The sequence below is a fragment of the Temnothorax nylanderi genome, unplaced genomic scaffold, assembly GCF_030848795.1.
Source record: "Temnothorax nylanderi isolate EJ_2023f unplaced genomic scaffold, tnyl_v1.0 TNYL_tig0138_pilon, whole genome shotgun sequence".
Lineage (NCBI taxonomy): Eukaryota > Metazoa > Arthropoda > Insecta > Hymenoptera > Formicidae > Temnothorax > Temnothorax nylanderi.
Window position 1 is genome coordinate 296,031 of NW_027249200.1, and position 21,583 is coordinate 317,613.

At 39.4% G+C, this 21,583-nt stretch overlaps 1 protein-coding gene across 3 annotated transcripts in view; it reads right to left on the reverse strand.

Annotated features, from left to right (window-relative positions):
• Nachralpha6 (nicotinic acetylcholine receptor alpha6) overlaps positions 1-21,583 on the reverse strand; it is a 226,232-nt gene that overhangs the window by 120,663 nt on the left and 83,986 nt on the right. For all 3 annotated transcript variants that reach the window (XM_071714289.1, XM_071714290.1, XM_071714288.1), the window contains exon 5: positions 5,144-5,253. In XM_071714289.1, the coding sequence (XP_071570390.1) occupies positions 5,144-5,253 (110 nt within the window). The remainder of the gene's footprint in view (positions 1-5,143; positions 5,254-21,583) is intronic.

The following is a 21,583-nucleotide window of genomic DNA, read 5'->3' on the forward strand; positions in this document are numbered from 1 at the left end:
GAAGTAAAACATTACCGCGACCGCTTCATGTACTTTTCAACAGTAGCTCGCCGATGTGTTGCTGCTTTGGCGCGAGGTGAACGAGTGCACTCGTGGCCGAGAAGGTGTTCAGACGAAACGGATTTTACGAGCCGCGCACACGCTGCTCCTGAGGCTACAGTCCCGCGGGTTAACGGCGGTTTAAATTCGACGGTAATGCCCGAAAGTACCTTCGGGCGGGATACTCGAGATTCGCTTTACGCTTCCGCAGGAAGCGCCTTTTCCCTCGAAGGGACCGGGGCATAACCGTTCCCCGGAGCTGGCTATGAAATGGAAGCGCGCAGTGGACCCTTCGTCGTTATCTTATTTACACTGCAGCTTCACTAACAGGGTCGAAACCGACATCTTCAAAATTCCAACGCCCACAGGACTCGTTTCGCGTATGAACGTGCGTACATCGCTGTGAGATAACCTGCTCCTTGTTCACGTAGCTGTGATGGCAAAGAACTTTCATCCCTCATTTCAGTGAAGCAAAACTGGAGTTAGAATTTTTTAAGTAACGGTTAACGCTTATCCGAGTGACAAACAACGGTGAAAGTGTCTATTGAAAATACTCTCTTTTCATAAGACTTAAAATTGTTTTATCATGTAAGATGTAAATTGTCTTGTTCCATAATTAAAATTCTGTGTAATAAACTTTAATTACGTAAAAACAAGTAAACACACCAACGGTATTTTCATACGACGCAATTTTTACAAGAAAAGAAGAAAAAACGCAACGTTGCCTATTTACGTTCAGAAACTGGGTCGTCCATAGGATTAAGAACAGCGAGATCGGAGTGTGTACATTTCGCGCTTAACAATGGAGAACGTGACGGTCGTTCCGATTCGGTAGACGCGACAGCGAGCGTGAGCTTCAAACGGGCACACGTAAAGTCGATGCGCGGTGGTGGAACGCGTAAATCAAGCGTCGTCGCGAACCGGTGGGTTATTTCGTCGATTGTACGAGGCGCGATTGTTTTAGGAATATGCGGGAATGTGCTATCGGGCGACGTCAGGTAGATTTCGCGCAGCTGCCTCGATAAACCGTTCCCTACGCCGACGCCTCTATAAATTTTTTTCCAGTCGATAATGGGAGCACATAAGTTAAATGATTTAACGGTCCACGACATATTTATCGGAGAATCGACGGTGTAATTTCTGGCGACGATTTATGTGTCTTGGTCACCTCGAATAAGGGTGAGAAAATATTTGCGGTCCGCCGTGATGAAAATCCCATGGTCAACATTTTGCATGCGCACATTCAGCGCGATAGAAAGTGTATAACAAAATTTTAGAATTATATCGTACCAACCGAGGATTATTGTGCAAGCTGGTTATACATGATTATGTTGCACTCGATATTGCATGGTATTCATTATTTTCTAAATGTGTGTGCGCATTTTTTTTATTTTCTGAGAATATAGCAATACGTGTTAAATACATCTCCCTTGAAATAACCTGTGAATGCACATAAAACATGGCACGAATGATTGCGAATAAATGCGTCCGCATCGGGACATGACTGTATACCACGTTATGGCGAATCGATGAAACAACAAACGCCCATTACGAATTGATCTCGGTATTCGCGGAGGGACAAGCAGCAAATTGAAAATAATCACTGGAGAGACCGGTCGAAATCCGAGCTTAACTCGTCGAGTCATTAGTGTTCCCATCGATCTCTAGTGTCACTTTTCGTTAACGAGCCACTTACACTTACACTTCGCAGCAGCCTATTCGCATTCGCATAGGCTACCGCGCATCAGAAATTCGAAGTCCGTATTTTTCTGTTTAAATCATTACGATAGAAAACGAAGGTCTCGCCGAGCGCGTGCCCCAAACGTGCATTCTTGAAAAATTAATTTCCGGTTTGCGCGGTTTGGTCACCGGAAAGTCGTCCGGTATTCCCGAGTCATTGTACACTCCCGCGATACCCACAAAGGCAAAGTTTCCCCGAGACGAGACTTTAATTAATTGAAGTGATCCCACACACTTTACCGGAGCGCCGCCAGTTTCCGACGAGAAATTTCTCTCGCCCCGACCTCGGGCTAGCTAACTTGGCTAGTTGTTAGTTTGGAGGTGGATTTGGCCCCTGTCCGGCTGACCACTTCCTCCTCTTTCCACTTACTGTCTTTCACTTTTCCCCGCTGCACTTTGGGACTAGTTTACATATTATCTCTCTTCCTCTGTCTCCACGGAACGCTTTGCTTTTCTCTTTTTCCTTTTCACATCAAGGCTGAATGGATCGTTTGATTCACTGCTTCGCATCTATTTTATTATCAAATTAGTAGTCTATTTATAAAATTAATTTTATTTATATTCGAATAATTATGACTATTTAAATTTTTGTGCTTTTACATGAGATGCGCAATCATTAAAAATTATTTTTCCTCTATTTAAATAATCCGTCTTATATAGTTATAATACTTATTTATTTATTTTATTTAACAATATAATTTTATTATTTATTTGCACGTAAGAAACCATTCTATGCCTAAACGTCTTTCCATTTTTAGTTATTATTTAGAAGCGATTGACGATATCGATAACCATGACGACACATCATGTCATGGGCATGACGATGATGTAACATACATAAATATTTCGCTTTAGTTCAACTAACATGATATATGAATTTGGAAAGGATTATTACACCAGATCAAACGCAGTTCTCGATTAAGCTTATTCTAAAACTTTGCAGACGAAAAAAATGCTTTATTATGAGCTGCATCATCTAGCTCGAAATTTCATTCTGGATATGAATCACGATCCTAATCATGTTTGATTGTTAATTCGATTGAACCCGATACTCGTTGACAGTTGGCAACGAATATCTAATTTACGCCTGGTCAAACGACGAATAATCCACGATCGAACCCCGATCGAAAATAATCGGGGCGTGTAACGTACGCGAAGGAAGGAAGGGAGAATCTGGTTCAACCTCCAAATCGAAACGCTGTTATTTCATCCGTCGCTTTTATAATTAAACCGCCCGAATTTATTCGCTAGTATTTCGTTTTCAATCACGAGAGGATTAGTTAGTGCGCAGCGGTTGTGTTACCGTCGATATAAAAAAATATCAAAATTGATCGAAAACCAATTTTTCACCCGATTATCAAGGTTTCTCTCTTGATGTTGGCAACAAATCGCATTCCGTTCCGTCTGATTGCTCCGCGTCAGGCGATCGAAAACGCATACGACTTATGCATCAGTCGCGTTGCATTAGTGCGAGGCATGAGAAGCGGGCACGACGAAGCTGCCCGATCACGCGATCAACATTGTCCGCTTTGTTATCGCGCGAATCGGCTGGCAGCGGGCGACGGGCGTATTAATTTTGCGGATCGCCGAACGTGATTCGCATAGATGCGTTCACGTATGGCGGCCCGGGAACTGTATGTATTATTATATACTATAATTATATAGCAGCCTATAAATACCTAAGACTAATTATTCTAGAGGCTATGATAGAGAGAGTGGCTGAGAGTGCAAGCCGGCCACGGCGTCAATCGTCCCAAAAAAAGAAGAGATCGTTTCGATTCAAGTGCGCGATTCTTGACTCGATGTTCTTTTCAACGTCGCGTTTGCTCCTCGAATAATTTTCCTCGCGAATCCCTGCTTTTCCACGCGGAACGCACGACGTGGTCGACTTTTAGAATTTTTGGAGAAATGAAAATGACCGGCACTTATGCAACTCGTTACTCTAGCCTTTCAATTAAAATCTGCGTAATAACTGCGTTCGAAAGTTCCGGCCCGACCCGCTTCGCGACTTCGCGCATCATTTGCGATGAAATGTAAATCGTATTGAGATACCGATACGAAGCGAGAAACGAGTCGGTCCGTCAGATAAAGATTTCTACGATCGGGATCAATAATTACGTGGATACAATATTTACAAATGAAAAATGTAAAGATATACATAGTACAAGTATATAAATGTATAATATACTCGGCTCTTACTAGGATTCAAGTAAATGCATGCACTTCAGGAAATTTTAATATATAAAAGAAATATGTATAATATGTATATATATAATACTTTCGAATAAGAGAGATGCGAAGCAACACTAGGATAAAAGTTACGTACCCTTCGATTTTTTCTTTCTTTCTTTCTTTCTTTTTACTACATTCGCAATACCGTAACGGCACGTGAAAAAAGTACGAGGTACATCGAAAATAATTTACGCTCCGTACGAAGTGTCTCCGAGGGAGCGAACTTAAAGTTAATGAAAAAACTTTTGCTGCAGTGGCGCTACTGCCGCGCTATTTCTTAGCCGTCGCAGCTTTTCTGAAAAAGACATTCTTAAAAATCTTAATTCTCTCTCTTAGGAGTACAGAGGGGGCGGGGGTGTGCCTTTTGGACAAGTAGCAGCCGTTTAAAGTCCATCGAAGAAATTCAACGTGGGCCGCTTAACTCGGGGCAAGTGTAGTTGGTGCATTTTATTTCTACGATAATAAAATCGCCCCAGTTTGTTTCACGATTGCGATTTTGTATTTTCGCGATTGTCATGTTGATTTGCGAATCGATGTTAAAACTGTTTGCACGGTTGCTGGCTTTCCGACGCTTTCGCGGCGGACGGTAACTCTTGAAATATTGACAGACTAGAATCGCGAGCGTGCTATCAAAAGTCCCACGGGTTATCCTCATCGATGCGTGGCAATTGCAGCTAAATCACGGTATATTACATAGTAGTACGCGGACGAGTGAGAATTTGACATGAATATTTTCATTCGCGTCTCAACAGTTTTGGTTGTCGTTACTGTCCGATTACTAACGCGAGAAGAATTAGATTTTGCACTCTTTTTTTTACGCTGTTAAAAATGTCTTCACGCAAATTATATCGTTTCAAACAATAAAATCTTTTTCAAGTTTCAGCGCGCGGTACTTTGGGAAATCAGTTTGCTCGCGTATTTTTACGGGGTACACTTTATTAACACGACGACTACGAGCGTAGTTAGTACGCGGCTTTTTGTCACTTTAATTAAGAATTCTATTATGAAAGGGACTGGCCGGCCCTCCTCTCGCGCCCGAGACTGAAATGCCCCTAACAAATTTGTTAGTCAAAGCTACTGGTTTGTCAATACAAATGAGAATCTCTACGCAGATGTAACGAGGCCAGATTACCTGTTGTACATGAGGATATCCGGTTTCCAAAGCTTATTCGGCGTAATTCGAAGGTCCTTCACTCCGCCGTACTCCGACTCGTTCCACTGGAGGTTATAGTCCGTCCACTCCTGCGCAAAACAGAAAAATTATGAATTTAAAAAGTATGAAATAACGTTTCAAGCGCTCTTTGGACATAACGTTATAACTTATAATTCATTTTCCTTAATAACGTGAATACTTTTTTTTACAATTGCGTGGAAATATATGGGACAATTTCTGATAGAATATATCCATCTGAGAATTTCAACAGAGCCATCTGAATTAAGATTTTTATCGTATACTATAATTAATATATAGAAAACGGAGAGAAACAATCGTTATATATAACGGACACCTTATACCATGAGTACCTATATTTAGACGATAAATATGAAAATTGTTGCAATACATGCAATAATATAAAATGGATAATCCGAGGCGCTATTAATTCAGATTTAATTACGAGTACAATTTTCCCGTTTAATAAACGCAATAAATAGTTCTTCCGACCAATCCCCATTATGCGAAATAAATGATCACGTAATTTTCCATTTTCGTCTCTTTATTCAAGTAATATAATTATAAAATCGATATAGGCGCTTGACGTTTGCTTTGACGTTTATATTATTGCCGCGATCGAACTACAGCGCGCATAAATCACAACTATTGTAGTGAATAAAAATAATTTATGATAAAATTTTTAATCGATTCAGAAAACTGCTTTACAGTCGAAACTTATTTAATTTAATCGTATATATTTGCGCATAATACGACATGCAATAAATATATGAAAAAAATTGATATATTTGTTGAACAGAATAAATGAAGAAAATAAACTTAATAAACAATAATTGGTTTAGGGGAGACTGGGGCTGGTTGTTACAGGGGTAGGTTGTTACAGTGCCAACGGTAGCTAACCGAAAATGTGTATGTTGTGGTATATACTCTCTAATTCCTTCTGTTTACAATAAACCTTACTTTTATAAGCTTTACAAATATTTGTGTTTTAATATTTAATCTTAAGAGGTTAGTTTTGGTGTTGGGGCTAAAAGTGACATTTTCTCGGGGCAGGTTGTGACCATATTATTACTTGGACTAAGTAAAACTTTTTTTGTAATTCGTTACAAACAATAATATTTCATTTTTGTTCGAATTAAGAAAACAAACCATGATTATTCTTAATAAAAAGTTTGAGATTACATTTGTTTTTTTGTTGTAACAATTTACCTTGTGTGGTGTAACAACCAGCCCCTGGTGTGGGGTAAAAAGTTACATGTCTCTTTTTTCAGAATTTTTTAATTTATATAATTTCTAATGAGCGGTTAGATAAAATTATTATTAAATTTAAACCCCGATTAGTTACTGAATCTAGCAAGCCTAGATTCATTTATAAGAACAACATAATCAAAGAGTTGAGACACTTTATAGAAAAAATGTCACAACCAGCCCCGGTCTCCCCTATTTATAGAAAATTCTAACTCTGTATTTTCTGATTTTTGAGATTTTACTACAGAATTTTTACTACAGAATTTTGTTTTTTACATAACTAGACATTACAGGCGCGCGCTACGCGCGCGCTATTTAACTTTAATCAGTAATATTTCACTGTTACTATTACACTATTAACCACACAACTGTCAAAATATGCCATGATAGCCGCTCATGAAGTAAGTGCAACAAGAGAACCAATCCGCATCGCGGAAAAGCGACAACACTATTTCGATAGATTCGAGTATCGATGACATGCCCTTTTTAGAAGAGGATTTTTAGAGAGGGATTTTTGTGGCTTATTGTATGCTTGATGTTACACATAATTTCGATAAAATTTCAGACGATGATAGCGTTACAGCAGGGTTTCGAACACACTGTGCATCATCCATTCTCAAATATCCATAGTAATAGGGGCCGATAAATTTACGAAACCTTTGGCTGCGAATAAATTTGCACGAGTTAATTAATCCCCGTTGTATAAAAGATTAATTATCCGCGTAAATTCTATCCGCCGACGGAGTTTGACCGGCTAAGTTAAGCGAAAGAGATCGAAGAGAGAGAAAGCTAGAAGAAGAGAGAAGGAGCGAGTCAAACACGAATTCTGTCGTCACATTAATTAGAGTGCTCGTAAACAAACGAAACTCTTCTGGATCGTCGATCTGCGACGACGGTTTGTCATCTCGGAGATCTCGGCAGCGAGCGATGTTAGTTTAAGCTAAAAGCCTTATTCAACTTTGACGATCAAAATTTATCGCGTAGACTTGCATCTTATACATGTATGATTCGGTCGTAATAGAAATTATCTTCCAACGATACGCGACGATATAATTTTGCGGCATTGTAATCGCAAAGTTACGCACTCTCGCGAATGTGTCCCATGCATCCGGAGTAATTACACAGTAAAAAATCGTGTGTACATAGTGGTCCATGTGTTAAAATTTTCTTGTGTTACCAAGATTTAATTATTATTTCAATGTAAAATTAACATACAACAGCTATGTTATTTTTTTCTTAACGTTTTCATGTGTTACATTTATATATGTCATTTAGAAATTAAATATTATTTTGAGTTCTTTTAACACAACTACTTTAAAAAATCAACACGTCTTAAAGTTATTTTAACACATAAACAAAAGTTAAACGTAAATTTTCAAATAATCGTAAACTTTGACATACAAAATAATTAAATTTACTAAAATTAAATGTTTCTATTACACATAATTTAAGTAAAATCTGTAAAATAATTAATATCATGTGTTAATATAACTTGAAAAATAAAGTCAAAAGAACAAATATAAATGTAAAATATAGTGTCAATTAATTAACATTTCTAATTTGTCAACAAGTAACACACGATGAATGAGTCATTTTAACTTAAAATTTAGAGTGGACTTTCTGGGACATGTAAAAAATGTTAAAATTATGTATTATTTTTTACTATAAACAAATGAAAGAAATAAAACAATATCACACTCAGGATACACACTGTAAATATTACACAGAATCGAGTAATTTAAATTAGAATTATCGCCGTTTATATATACCAGAGCATAACTGTACATTTCATTTATATCGCGAGCCACATGATAAATCCGGTAAGCGTTTTTAATCCAACGTCGCTGCTATTACCTCCGTACAAAGAGTGCGCGCGATTTATGCGAAAAATTATTATGAAAGAAATGCGTTGCGGGGCAACGCGGAGAAAGATATCTGGAACTACCTCGCGAACTCGATAAATTATATTTTTTTCCGGTGTCGCGAGAGTTCCGGTTACGTTCGCTTAAGAGGGATTTCTCCTAAAAACCGAACCTTCGGCTCAACCCGGATATTCAGCGGAGTCACGTACCAATCGCTAAATATTCATCGGCTATAGGCCGCGAATCAGAAAACTGTAATTTCTCGAGTGCGACGCCCGTGAATTCGGGGGGGGGGGGGGGGGGTGAAGTCGCACGCGGCATGCGCGACCTGGTTTCGCGACGACGATGACGGCGGATTGCGTCGGCAGCGGCGGTGGCACGCGGCCTGCATAGAAAACGCCGCGCCGCCGCGCGCCAGCGGCACGTTTTATAATGTATACTTCCATTTCCGGTCTACGCGCCAAGTCCGCGGCGTTTGCTCATTAGATTACGCGGCTGAATTGCACAAACGAGAAATTCAGCGGGCCCCGTCCGCCGCGCCGGCTCTCGACGACGCCGTCCTCCCTGTCGCGCCGAGATTTTCGGAGTTCCGTTTCCGCACGATAACCGTCGTTTTCTACGGCGCGCACGATTTGCTACCCGCAACTTAGGGAAACGAGCCGTAATGAAGACCGTATTCCACGATGACGATGATGACGGCAACGACGAGGACGACGTTTCTAGAAGAAGTTCAAGTTTCGCCTCAAACGACTGATTGTCGCCAGTCTGTTTTACATCCGCCGTATCGTGCCGTACCAACTTTCGCCGAATCGCTTCAAAAATCTCGGAGCAAATAACTCGTGAATCGTGAGAGAGAGAGACACAAAGGAAGTTGTGACTATGATTTTTTTAACTGTTTATAATCAAGGATAATATTGTAAAATATAGTTTAATAAATAATAGGGAAGAACGGGGTAATACCGGTCAGCTAAGTTTCTAGAAAATGGGGAGAAGAAATCGGTTTTTAAATTTTTTTGTCATTTCTCCACTTCCTAACAAACTCATATTAGAAGACATCTTATCAATCTTTGTTTGCGCACTGTACTTGAAAGTGCATTTCGTTCTCTGAAGTAAGGAACAATTCAAAGTTTCTGAGGTAAGTTCATGTTTCTTCTTATTCTAACATTAAGTGGCTGCACGTATTTTTGTGAGACCACGTAATGGCTAGTTTATAAATTGTGTGTCAGTTTTTATTTTTAAAACTTAATATCTTAGTGGCTAATCTTTAAATGTAGATATGTATTTCAGGTAATGCCGGTCAGTCGCTTACTAGAGACAGATGTATGCCTATTATATCTATTTTTTTTTCCTGCAAGAAAAGGTTAACATTTTGATTATGAAAGAATTTTCACGAGTAGCAAAAAATAAGATTTTCTTAAAATTATCTCTGAGATACTAGATATTGATATCTAGTCAACTTTATATTTTCACATGTTAGAAGAAAATACTGTGATATTTAAATAAAACGTGTTATTTTTAAACCTAATGCCAGTTTTTCTATTGATTTCATATAGGGAAAAGGATGACCGGTATTATCTCATATGCAGAATAATGTCGGTCAAATCCCATTTTCTCTTTTTTTATTTGTACCTATTCAGAAGAAATTTATGTAGTCGATTATGTTCTTAGGAAGTATATACTTTAATCTGTCGATTAACCTTAAAGAATTTTAAAATCCCGCCTCGTGTATCCATGTTATAACAATTCTCGCTTAGGTAATCGGTATTGTTACCCCGTTCTCTTTTATATGTAATATTTTAATATCTAAAAAAATATATATCTATTGAGTGTGCATATTTTAATGTTACTGTAAAGACAAATGCAACAAACAAATTTAATAATAAATGAAAATTGTACTTTCGTATACAGTTTAACAAACAAATATATCGTTTATAAATTCGATACGTTGGGTACTTGAGTATACGGGATAAAGAGCTAGTGCGAATTGTTATGTACACATGTCTGTGGGCGAAATGCGCTAGCGCTTGTTGTTATTAGTGCCATGTAATAGCTGGCAGTAGAATAACATCGATTGAGCATTCAATTAGTGTGATTTGTACCTTATATCATTAAGTTTGCGGGGTAAATGTCGACGGTTGACTCTGATGCGGTATGTTTAACTTTACAGCGGTAGATTTCAAACATTTACTTTTTAATTAATATACTACTACGGACGGTATATTGATTTTCCAAATGGCAGCGAAATTACTTATTTACTCACTTAACAGCGTGCTAAGATAAATTCCGTCGTAATAACAGAACATGGTAACATAGTTTCCAAATTGGCCGGAAAATTTCCGCGGTAAAAAAAAATATGTCGCATTGTTTCATGAAGCTAGTTCTACAACGGGCACTCGGTGCGCTATTACTTAACTTCGCGTTCGTATTCCCTTATGTGGTATGTACCGCAATACTTAACGAGCCATAACTCTCGCGTTTTCCGCCATCCGGGGCGGAAAGCTACTACCTTAATGCTATAATCGAACCCTTTCCACGTTCCACAAAGCGAACGTGAGAGTGGTGCAGAAGAAAAAAATGGGGTCATCGGCCACGATAGCTACTAACGCAAATGGCTGCTAATAAAAATCGTGTGAGTTGTATTCAGAAAAAAAATTGTTTCTCTAAATATAAATATATTCATTATACAATTTGTGTAAATTAGTTCAGTTCTTTGTACCAAGAGAAAAATGTAGTTTGATTAATTAGATATATATACACAATTAGCAAGCGAATTTATATTCTTTTCTCCTACAAAGTTTGTAAGTGAAATGACCCGCGAGAAAACGCCCGAAACTCTGATGATTGAAAAAGGAAAATACCGTAAGTTACTTTCTCCGTCGAACATGACAAAACTTTGGAACCATATCGGAGGCTAACTGCTATTTAAAGTTAGTTCGAATTAAGTAAACGTCTCAATGTATAATAAACGCCGATACAGTATCCATGTCGATTACGGCACATAAATAAGGCATTTTTATACTGTGTAATTATAAATTTTTTCTAGAATCCATAATAACATCACGCGAGCATTAGGGCCGATGTCGATAAATAAAGAGGCCTACCTGCACTATACGGGAAAAACAAATAAACTTTAGATAAAATACTGAATTATGCGAAACTATAATGTAGCAGTTATAAATATAAAAAATATATAATTGTTAACAAAACAGATTACTCTATATTAAAAATGTTATGAATATTTCATCGCGATTAAAGGCAAAGTAAATCGGTGCATTGACAGATTTTTCTATTGAAGGGAAAACTTTTAGAAAATCAATAGACTTTGCTCTTATATGCATGCAGAAAACTTTCATCGAATCAAACTTTTAGCCAGTAATCGAACAGCAGCGAATGTTACGGCGTGGTAACAATTTCTTATATCTTTGCAATGTGCGAGTATAATATAAGAGGATGATGCTCTCTTATGTAAGAGGAATATATACAAAGGAGAATAATATTCACAATCAGTCCGCTTTCGTACAAGGCGTATTGTACTGAACATGAAACGAAAATCGTCGTTTATGTTGTGAACGCACAAATAGTGCCGAAAGAAGTTTTACATAAACATCTCGTCTCGTTTAGCGACAGCGCGCCCCTCGGGGGGAGCGCTCCGTTTACTTTATTTTGATGTCGAAGGTAGGTAGAAAGCAAGTTGCGCAGGTTGCGCAGCGTGCTAGAATCGTTAATCAGCGAGTGAAGAAATTACGGAGGCGTTCTTCCCGCGACCAGAATAGGACGTGCGGGCAGCTATACGCACACATGCTATCCATCCTCGGATGGCCACAATGGGTAGGCGTATGCATTCTACCGTCCCCCCTCGCGCGCGCATTAATGCAACGCGTGCCTCGGGTTAAGGTCGGGGGGACTATATACGGCGATCTTCCGAAACCGCAACCGAAACCCGGCGCGGTCGTGACACCGCGTTGACCGGGGCGGCGATTCCGAGGATCGGATTCGTCCGCGAGCTGAGATAGTAAATTACCGCGGTGTACATTTGGCGTACATATACACGGCGAGGTCCAGCGCCGTGATTTACAGTTGTCGGATCAAGTCGCGCGAATTAATTACCAGCCAAGCCGGCCCCCATAAGAGCACCCCTTCGTTCAATTGCGCCGACTCTTTGCGCAGTAAATTATCGACGAGTAATTTACAATTTTGCGAACGACAACATTCTCTCTCTCTCCCTTTCTCTCTCTCTCTCTCTCTCTCTCTCTCTCTCTCTCTCTCTCTCTCTCTCTCTCTCTCTCTCTCTCTCTCTCTCTCTCTCTCTCTCTCTCGCTCTCTCTCCGCGCTATGTAATGCACTTTTATCCGCGTTCGCCATTATCATTTCACCTTGTTATTTCACCGTACGTTTTTCTACTTTTCACTTCGGATATTTCGCATCGATTAATCCGTTGGGCGCATGCGTTTCCTAGGTAAATATTTGTCTATCGACTGCAATATCGAACCTAATTATGCAGCTATCTTTATACGGCGCATAATAAATATATTCTTGGACTTTATTCACTTTACTTTTATAGATCATTTTAAAGTCGTAAGCTTACAAGATGTGCTGAACGAAATATAAAAATGATTTCCATCTGTTTGGAGTGTCATATAGATTTACGTTATGGCGGATACGACGTAGTCGTACGCGAATGAAATATGACACTGTATCTAGCGTGATAAAGTCATAAATGTCTAAAAGACAAAAAATATTTGACGTAATTCCACGGAGTTAAAGGTTTGCATATGGAAGAGAAATAGCTTAATAAAAGAAGAAAAAGCTCAATAAAAAAAAAGAATGAGATTGGAACATTTGTTAGATTGGAATATCGAGGAAAAACTACCCGTGTAAAATGCTTTTATATGCAAACTTCGATTATGCGATGTACAATCTGACATTGCAAGAAATCCTGTTGTAATCCTAAAGTTAGTATTATCCGTTTTTGTCGATTAGTCGAGGCGCACGATGGTGACCGGAAATTTCACAGATCGTTATATCATAGCGGGGAACGGCACGAGAGAAATTATTGATCTCGTTAGGCTAATTAGAGTTATCGGATTATGCGGTAAAGGAGATTTAGCCCAGAAGCGGAGTTAACTTGCGTGGGTTGACTTCGGATCGATTACGACGACATTTGGGATCATGTACTCGTCTGAATTGTTAATTCTATCAAATGGATGATAACCTCCGAGGGAGGATGCACCGCGATCTTCCATATTTTACATAAGCCGGGGAAACTCATATTTTACGTAACCACCTTCATTTTTCAATGAAGGAAGATTTCGTTCCGCATGCCAGGAATAATAAGTGCGCGAGATTTTGTCGTGGCAGAACCGTTTCCTGCTGTCCCTTCATTGTGAAAGCTGTCCTCCCTCATTTATTTATCTGACCTAGTAATTTAAAATACAGCAGGCTAAAAGTATAATAGTTTCAAATACAGGAAACCTCGATAGATTCGTCTTATTGTTAGTAGGATATGGTATCACGTTGATCGCGGATTTCAGAAAACGCGCTCAAAGTGCAGCGTCAGCTGTTTTCCCGAGTCTGGATTATTCCGGTCACGATTTTACATGCTCCGAGGACCCATTTGCGAAATCTTCTTCCAGCTACTTACGCCATTAGCCCTGCGGGAACTGCGAGTAATTGAATACCGAAGATACACATAGCCAGCTTAGCCGCGGCGACTTTTTGGATGAGAGGTAATGCTTTTCAAAGTTTAAGTATATAAGCCGTAAATCTCTGTTAAACATAACAGACATTGTTAAGCTACATCTGGTTTTCGCCAAACTTGACTTAACGAAATTTTCATCGAACATGCGTACACGAGAGACTTGCGACACGCGTCGATTAATCCAATTTTCGGGAAAGCATGGCGGTAGAGAGAGAGAGAGATGGGGAAGGGGAAACAAATTAGGGAATACGCGGAACGGTATTTTAAGATAGATAATCCGTTTCGCGGAAAAATAACCTTATAAGCTTTTGCATCTATTAACATTAAACGGAATAACATTTAAAAGCTCGTTGTAGATGAAATCTCACCGTGGAATGAGCCGTTGCAGCGGTGCGCGCTTAGAAATGAACGGACATTAATTAGCGCGCTGCTTGCAATCAGTCGTGTTGACACGGTTGACCACTGACAAATTGTTGCCCGATCGACGGCACATGTTTGTTTATTTAACAACTGCAGATTAAACAAACGCCTCCGTACCCTCCATCAAAGACGCGTGCGTGCCCGGATTCGATAAATTGCTGACAGGTACGCACGTTACACGTTATAGAGTTTTAGGGTGAAGTCACATGGCATGTATTTTCCGCGTAACGCGTAACCGCGTAACCAATTAGAAGCGTTTCGCATTTTCGGTTAAGCATATTCGCGCTTCTGATTGGTTACGCGATACGCGTTACGCGGAAAATATCAGTCCATGTGACCGCAGCCTTACAATATCATAAATGTGCACATCCGTTGCATACCATGAAATCGAAATTTTCTAAACCTCGCTCTTTTATCGACCGCGTTGTTATACCCGAGAAACTTACTTCATTTTGTATACATTGTTATGCATTATCTATATATTTCACATTTCAGTGTAACGAGGAACGTGAGGAAGCACGTAAGCTGTAACATTTTCAAATCCCGGACTCGCAACGCTTTATGCCTGCGTATCAGCGGGAGATTGTAGCGGATGCATGCGTACGAATGCCCGATGTTTATTTTGTAAGAGCTTCATGCCCAGATCGGGCAGGAAGTGGTCTTACTGGGTTGCTCGATAAGCATCGGTATATTGTCTCGTTTATTTTAACGTACGTGTATTCTTCCGCTTTCGTTCAGAATTTACGAGAGGATCAGCCGAGCAAAAGTTAGATCCGAAGTTTCTTCGACTTTCAAGACCCTTCATAGACGACGGAAAGGTAGAGTCTTGATAGACGTGTTCCTCGACGACGTAAAATTCCGCGAGATAAAACGACAAAAACGTTCCACGACATTTGTCGCAACTAAATTTGACCGTACACACTGTGCGCGACGTAAAACGAAATTAAATGTGATAAAAGATCCGGCCGTATATCGTGACCGTACTACGTTCCGCGTAGGTCTCATGCGCGAGATTTACGTACATGGTTGCACGGAGCGCCCGCGATTATTAATCAAGCTTACCTTCCCGAACTTGCCACAACGTTATTAGGTAGAAGCCGCCGCCTCGCAAGTCCGATAAGCATTTGCTGCGTATCAATATTCACTCGTTAATCAGACTCCGATCAGACACGATGTAATCTTCTCTAAATACCCGTGACGTGCGGAATAACATCGCGGAAAAGACGGCAGAAAGCTGCTTCGCGCTTATCGAAGATACAACATTGCGGAAATAAATCAGGACGCGTCCGCGCGTAGCGCAGATCGATCGCGTATCGACGTTTTGATTTTTCCCTCGTAATTAGATCGACCTATTAACCCAGTCGGTATCGCAAAATTATTAACATTTGCAGAGTGTTCGTAATAGCAGCAATATTACAGCCGGACACATTTAACGCAACACGATACCCTCACGCCATTGGTCGCCGGGTGTAACTCCGCAGATATTGACGCGAGTGCCGTGGCCTTTTGACACCGTATTGCGTTACATGCATCAATGACATTACCAGTTGCCAAGTGAAAACAGATGATACCTCTTTTCCATTTCTCGTATTTCTGCAATTGAGGGTCTCGATTTACCGCAGCGTGATCTTGCACGTTTAATAGTATTTTTTCGACGCGCGCTATAAAGGTCGAAGGTCTCTTTCGGAAATGTTTCAGTGCCACTTAAAGCGAGACTTAAAGTGCCTGCATCATCATCTATCCCATTCAAGTTCATCGAGCGATGATGCTCCTATCCGCAACCGCTCACGCCCCACCGTAACTCTCTTCCTAATGATAACAGCTAACTGACCGCAGCGCATGTATACCTACAATGAACACGTGTGATGATCTATATAGGTGGGGACTTGGCGTCCACCCTCCTTTGCATCGCCACCCTCCATCTCGGCGAGGCGATAAAGCGATGGAGCGTTTTAGTTGCAAACAAGAATTTGTAAAATATAATTGCAAATTGCACATAATTATATAAATAAAATTGATATTTTTCTTATTCATCGAGTTTGGCTTCCGGGTTGGAGCCGTGAATTTTTCATTTGATTCTGACATTTCGTGAACATTTCAGTTTACTTAATCAGGAAGAAACAATCTGATGACTGAGTTGCTCCTCGACAGCTGTCCCTTTATATTTATATCTATATTTATATTTTTCTTATTTATTCAAACCGTATTTTCCAGCCTTCTTTTCCTGCATTGCATAAAAATTTTATTATAAATCTTTGCATAGAAATTTAGCCTAATTTTGCATACAAATATCTCGATTTAAATTTTGCAGTTAAACGTTTCATTTAAATATTTCAATTAAATTGAAGGTATTTCAATTAAATCGAAAATGCAACTGATACTGCACAATAATACAAAGTGGGAAGATAGGTTTTCACTTTATTAGAGTTAGCTTTTAGCGCGTTTGCATAATACGCATAGCGTGAATGAGTTACCGATGGGATTGCTCTACGCGCATGACTTTGTGAATTATCTCGCCACCGAGTATTTTGTCCGATGTAAAGAGAGGTATTTCTGGTCAGTGACTCAAGTATGGCGCAATTGTATAACAAGGTAGGGATATAATTGCTTACCGCACAATAATGTCACAGGCGTGTGCGTAAATGTTTTACAATTATAATTGGGTTTCACTCGAATTCACCTCGCGCAAAACTGTTAATTTTTGCAACAATGGATCACGAGGCGCAAATGTGAAGGCGCAGAGAAGGCGCAACTCAATCAAAACTCGATGCCGCTCGATGCTTTCACACGAAACGCGTTTTACCTGCTTGGGAAAGACTATAATACCTACCGCAATTACGGTTATGCCTAAAACCGCTCTAGAACTCACACGTCCTTCACTGGAACTTTGTGAGCGTGAATTAGGGATAATTACTGTTGAAATTGTGACGTTGCCGGTTGAGTGGTCCTACAGGACGGAGGACGGTCTACAGGAAAGCGCTGCTACAGTTCAACAAAATTTTGGATGCACGCGGTAATTAAGGATAATTGCTTGCGAAACGCTAACAGGATCTGCGCGACATCCGGGACGCTGCGCGGACAGCTGCGGGGCGTTTCTACGAAATTTTGGATACGCGAAATTAGAGACAGTGGAGGAATCTCTGGCACACGAAATATCAAAACTAAAGTAGATCTTATTTCCTAACTTTAATAAATTATATGCCCCATGTTAATATTACGACTAATATGAATCCATATGAACTTTCGTCCCGCATAATATGCTTTCGTATTAATCGAAATGTGCGCGCAAGGTAAAATACTGAAAAACGTGTAAGTATATCCGCGATTTGTGTTGCAGCAAACAAATCAAATAAAAGAAAGTATTCTACTTTCCGTTTAATTATCAGAGTAACGGAAAATAAAAATGGGCTATAAAAAATAAATGAGCGCTAAATGAGCTATAAATGAGCACGATGCGAAAGAATGAGAAACAGAAAGAGAGAAAGAGAGAGGGAGGGAGAGAGAGAGAGAGAGAGAGGGAGAGACGGGAAATGAGAGGGAAAAAAAGTCAATTCCTTCAATATAATATTAAATAACTCACTCAGAGAGAGAACGATATCGCAACTTCGATTGTCTACAGCGAGGCGGCAGCTGCTTATTTGAATACCGACGAAATTGCGAATGCACCGACGAGGGACGAGCGTGAGAGTACGAAGGATTGGAGAGAATTTGCGTCCGAGCTTTTCTCTCTCTCTCTCTCTCTCTCTCTCTCTCTCTCTCTCTCTCTCTCTCTCTCTCTCTCTCTCTCTCTCACCGCTATCGGTCCCGAGCTCTCGTCTAACGAAGGATTTTCGTGGACGACAATGGCGCGCGGTAATTGGCGACTTTACGCTGGCCCTCCAGCGTGAGAGTGCCACGACACTTTCGCCATATAGAGCAATACGGAACCGCGTAGAGCCCGTGCTCGTATACGTACCCCGTTAAACGCCTCTCAATCGAGATTATTCGCATTGTGTGTGAACACGCCCGAGCCCAGCGACATAGTTATTTACTACGTAAATGTTTTTACTTAATTAGCGCATGTCTTGGGGCGTTCGCAGCGCCGTTTATTTATCCAGGCAAATAATTAATTCTGCTATAAATCGCATCTACGCGGGAGCGAATGGTTTAATTTCGACGAGCTTCACGTCGGATGAATTCGCGATCGTTTAATCGAGATCGTTATTTTAGAGGAAATGTGCGAATGCATTTCAGACTGCCGTAAGGCAGAAACGGTAATCGCTATATCGTTGAGCAGTCTATTTACGGGACTATGAAATAAATGTGAATAAATTTTGTAAATGAGATCCTTTGAAATTAAGAACGTCAATTAAAAAGACGGTTAATTGAATACGTCAATTAAATACGTCGCGACAAAAAAGCAAGCGTTCATCATGTCGATAGACTCGATAGTAACACGCGTTTCAGTGACACCATTATCGAATACTTGAATTAAGTTTAAAGCGACATAATTGTCTCCGCCAGACAACTAATTTTCCACAGACAAATCGAATAATTCTAGAACAATTTTAGAAATTAATTGTGCACTGCGAGTTCTTTCTCTCTCTCGAGAAAAATCATCAGAATTTCACAACAGCGCGATACTTTTATTCATCCTCACATTTACGTATATTTAAACATGTAATCGATGTTGTCGAAATATAATTCATTAATCACTATTATTATGAAGCGGCTATATCTCGTAATCGTAAATAACTGCGATAATAAAGGTAACGTTTAAACGACGATTATGCGAGTTCTAAGGAAGTACAGATATATAAGAATAGTGAAATAGTAACTCATGCAATCTCGTTCGCTCGTCGTGCGTTGCATTCTCGTTTTCACTCGAGTGCAATCGCGCGCGTCTCGCACTCCTATGTAATGCATCAAAGCGCAACTAAATACAATCTCGGGGAGGCATCGCTAAGTATGCGAGAGAACTTTCGGGTATTATAATACATACATAGTACGTTTATGTGCGAAGCGCACTAATCTGCAAGTAGAGCCTCCGCCGTTGGGTCTGCAGATATGAAGGAGAGTTCGCTCCATACGGTAGCTTTCACATCGAACTTCTTGAGAACATCGGGCACGAACTGGCGTTCTCTCCCGGTTCCGTCAGCGAGACGGAAACTCCGTCCCGGATTTTTATACGAGCGGACTCGAGGCCAAGTTCTTTGTTGAAAATGTCATTGTACGTATCGTTCGTTTGTCTCTCGGACATTCTCTTTGCCCTTCGGTATTCTTACCAATTGTACCTTTCGCGAATCTGTCTCTTTTGCGATACGCTGTCACGTTCGCAGAAGTACGGATAATAACTTTCAGTTCGTAGGACGACAAACATATTGTACACATGTAAATGCAGTCATGCACAAGACTTGACGCGTCCTAATTTTTTTTACATGGCACGCAGCCGCTTTTAACCTTTCGCGATGAAATGGATCGCAAAAGCTATTTCGCTGGAAGTGCCATATTTCATCCTAGTAAGTTCTATGTCGTTGTAGATTTTAATATAAAATTTAATTACAAGGAGAGAGAAATGTATGTATATATTCATGAGAGGGATAAATTTTATTAATGTAAATAATTATTTACGAGTACGGCAATCATTTATATTTATATTCGCCCTGACGCGTTTAAATATAACGTGGAAAGCTTGGAGTTCAATACTTAAATTATGTACCGGACTAGTAGTTTCAAATTAAAAATCAAATTAACGTTGAACAATTTAGAACTAAAAGACATGTTATATACATGCAGCGAACACTAGAAATTTTGCATTGATTATAATTATTCGACGACTGTTCACAGTATCGGGGAAATACTCGACGTTCCGATTTTAATCATTTTAAATGATCGTTCTCTTCGCTTTTAATTAATACTGTTAAATCGCCGAGTCGTGAAAGTTCCCGACTAGCAAAGTTGGCAAATTCGAAGTAAAATTCCACAATTTTAGAGATATCTCGAGTCTTCCTCTGTGTCGTAGAAAGTGACACACCTCGTCAGGGAATATGTGTCTCTGATAATCTACGGTGACAATCGCACAATGAGATTCATCCACGTGGAAAAATGACGGAACTATTCGCGATGCGAATTCGACGAAAGTTTCTCACGCAGAAATAAAAGCGGTAAAAGTTTCTCTGCCGCAAACAGTAGATGTCTGCTGCGAGTTCGTACCTGATGGTTTCACAAAGCTGGATGTGAATATTCTGCTGTATATGATTTGCTTGATGTATGATTCTCTCTGTAAAAGTAATATAATTCTACAGGGTACTTATTTAATTATTCTCTGTAACAGTATAAAATTTTATTATTTTCATTAATAAATTTTGAATCAATTTTTTCTTATCAGATATTATGTAAGACATTATCTTCTCCATTCTTTCTTAATTTTCAATGGTGAATATTTTAGTATAATTATAAAATTAAGATTCTGTTGCGATAAAACTCATTTGAAATTGTCTGAAGGTTTTTTAATTAACTCATTAATTTTCTTACTCATTAAAAGCGCCAAAACTTAGTTTGTAAAAAACCTTTAATTTCCATCATTCTCTCTCTCTCTCTCTCTCTCTCTCTCTCTCTCTCTGTAATTCAAAGAGGTATTAAAGGGTTGATATTTCTGCAGTAAAAAGAATCTACAATTAAAAGGAAAGATACGATCTTAGAACCCAATTCTTGTATAAAGTTATTACACGTATGTCCAATATTCTTAATAGTGCGTATTTCTCAAATAAATTCAATTAAAGTATGCTCATGATAAATATATCGCATACCTATATCGCAAGACTTTTGCAGTTTTTTTATCTGACATTGAGTTTACCATTAGAGTCAAAGAAAAGGATTCAGACAATCTCATGAAGAAATAAGACACATTTTATCAACGCAAATCTCCATTAACCTCGACCATCTAAGCTTCTTATCTCAACGCAGCTTTATGCTCATTCAGCAAATCGTATTGCTTTGCAAGAAAATAAATTATTTAAAAAAAAGCGAGCATCACATTATATCGAAATGACATATTTGCATCAATGACGACGGAAATTAGATTTATCTTTTCTTCAAAATTTTTAAGTAACAGTTCCATACTTCATGAAAAATAAATGTTATCCCTTATGAAGTATGGAACTGTATTTAAAATGTATATGATTTTAGAGTGTG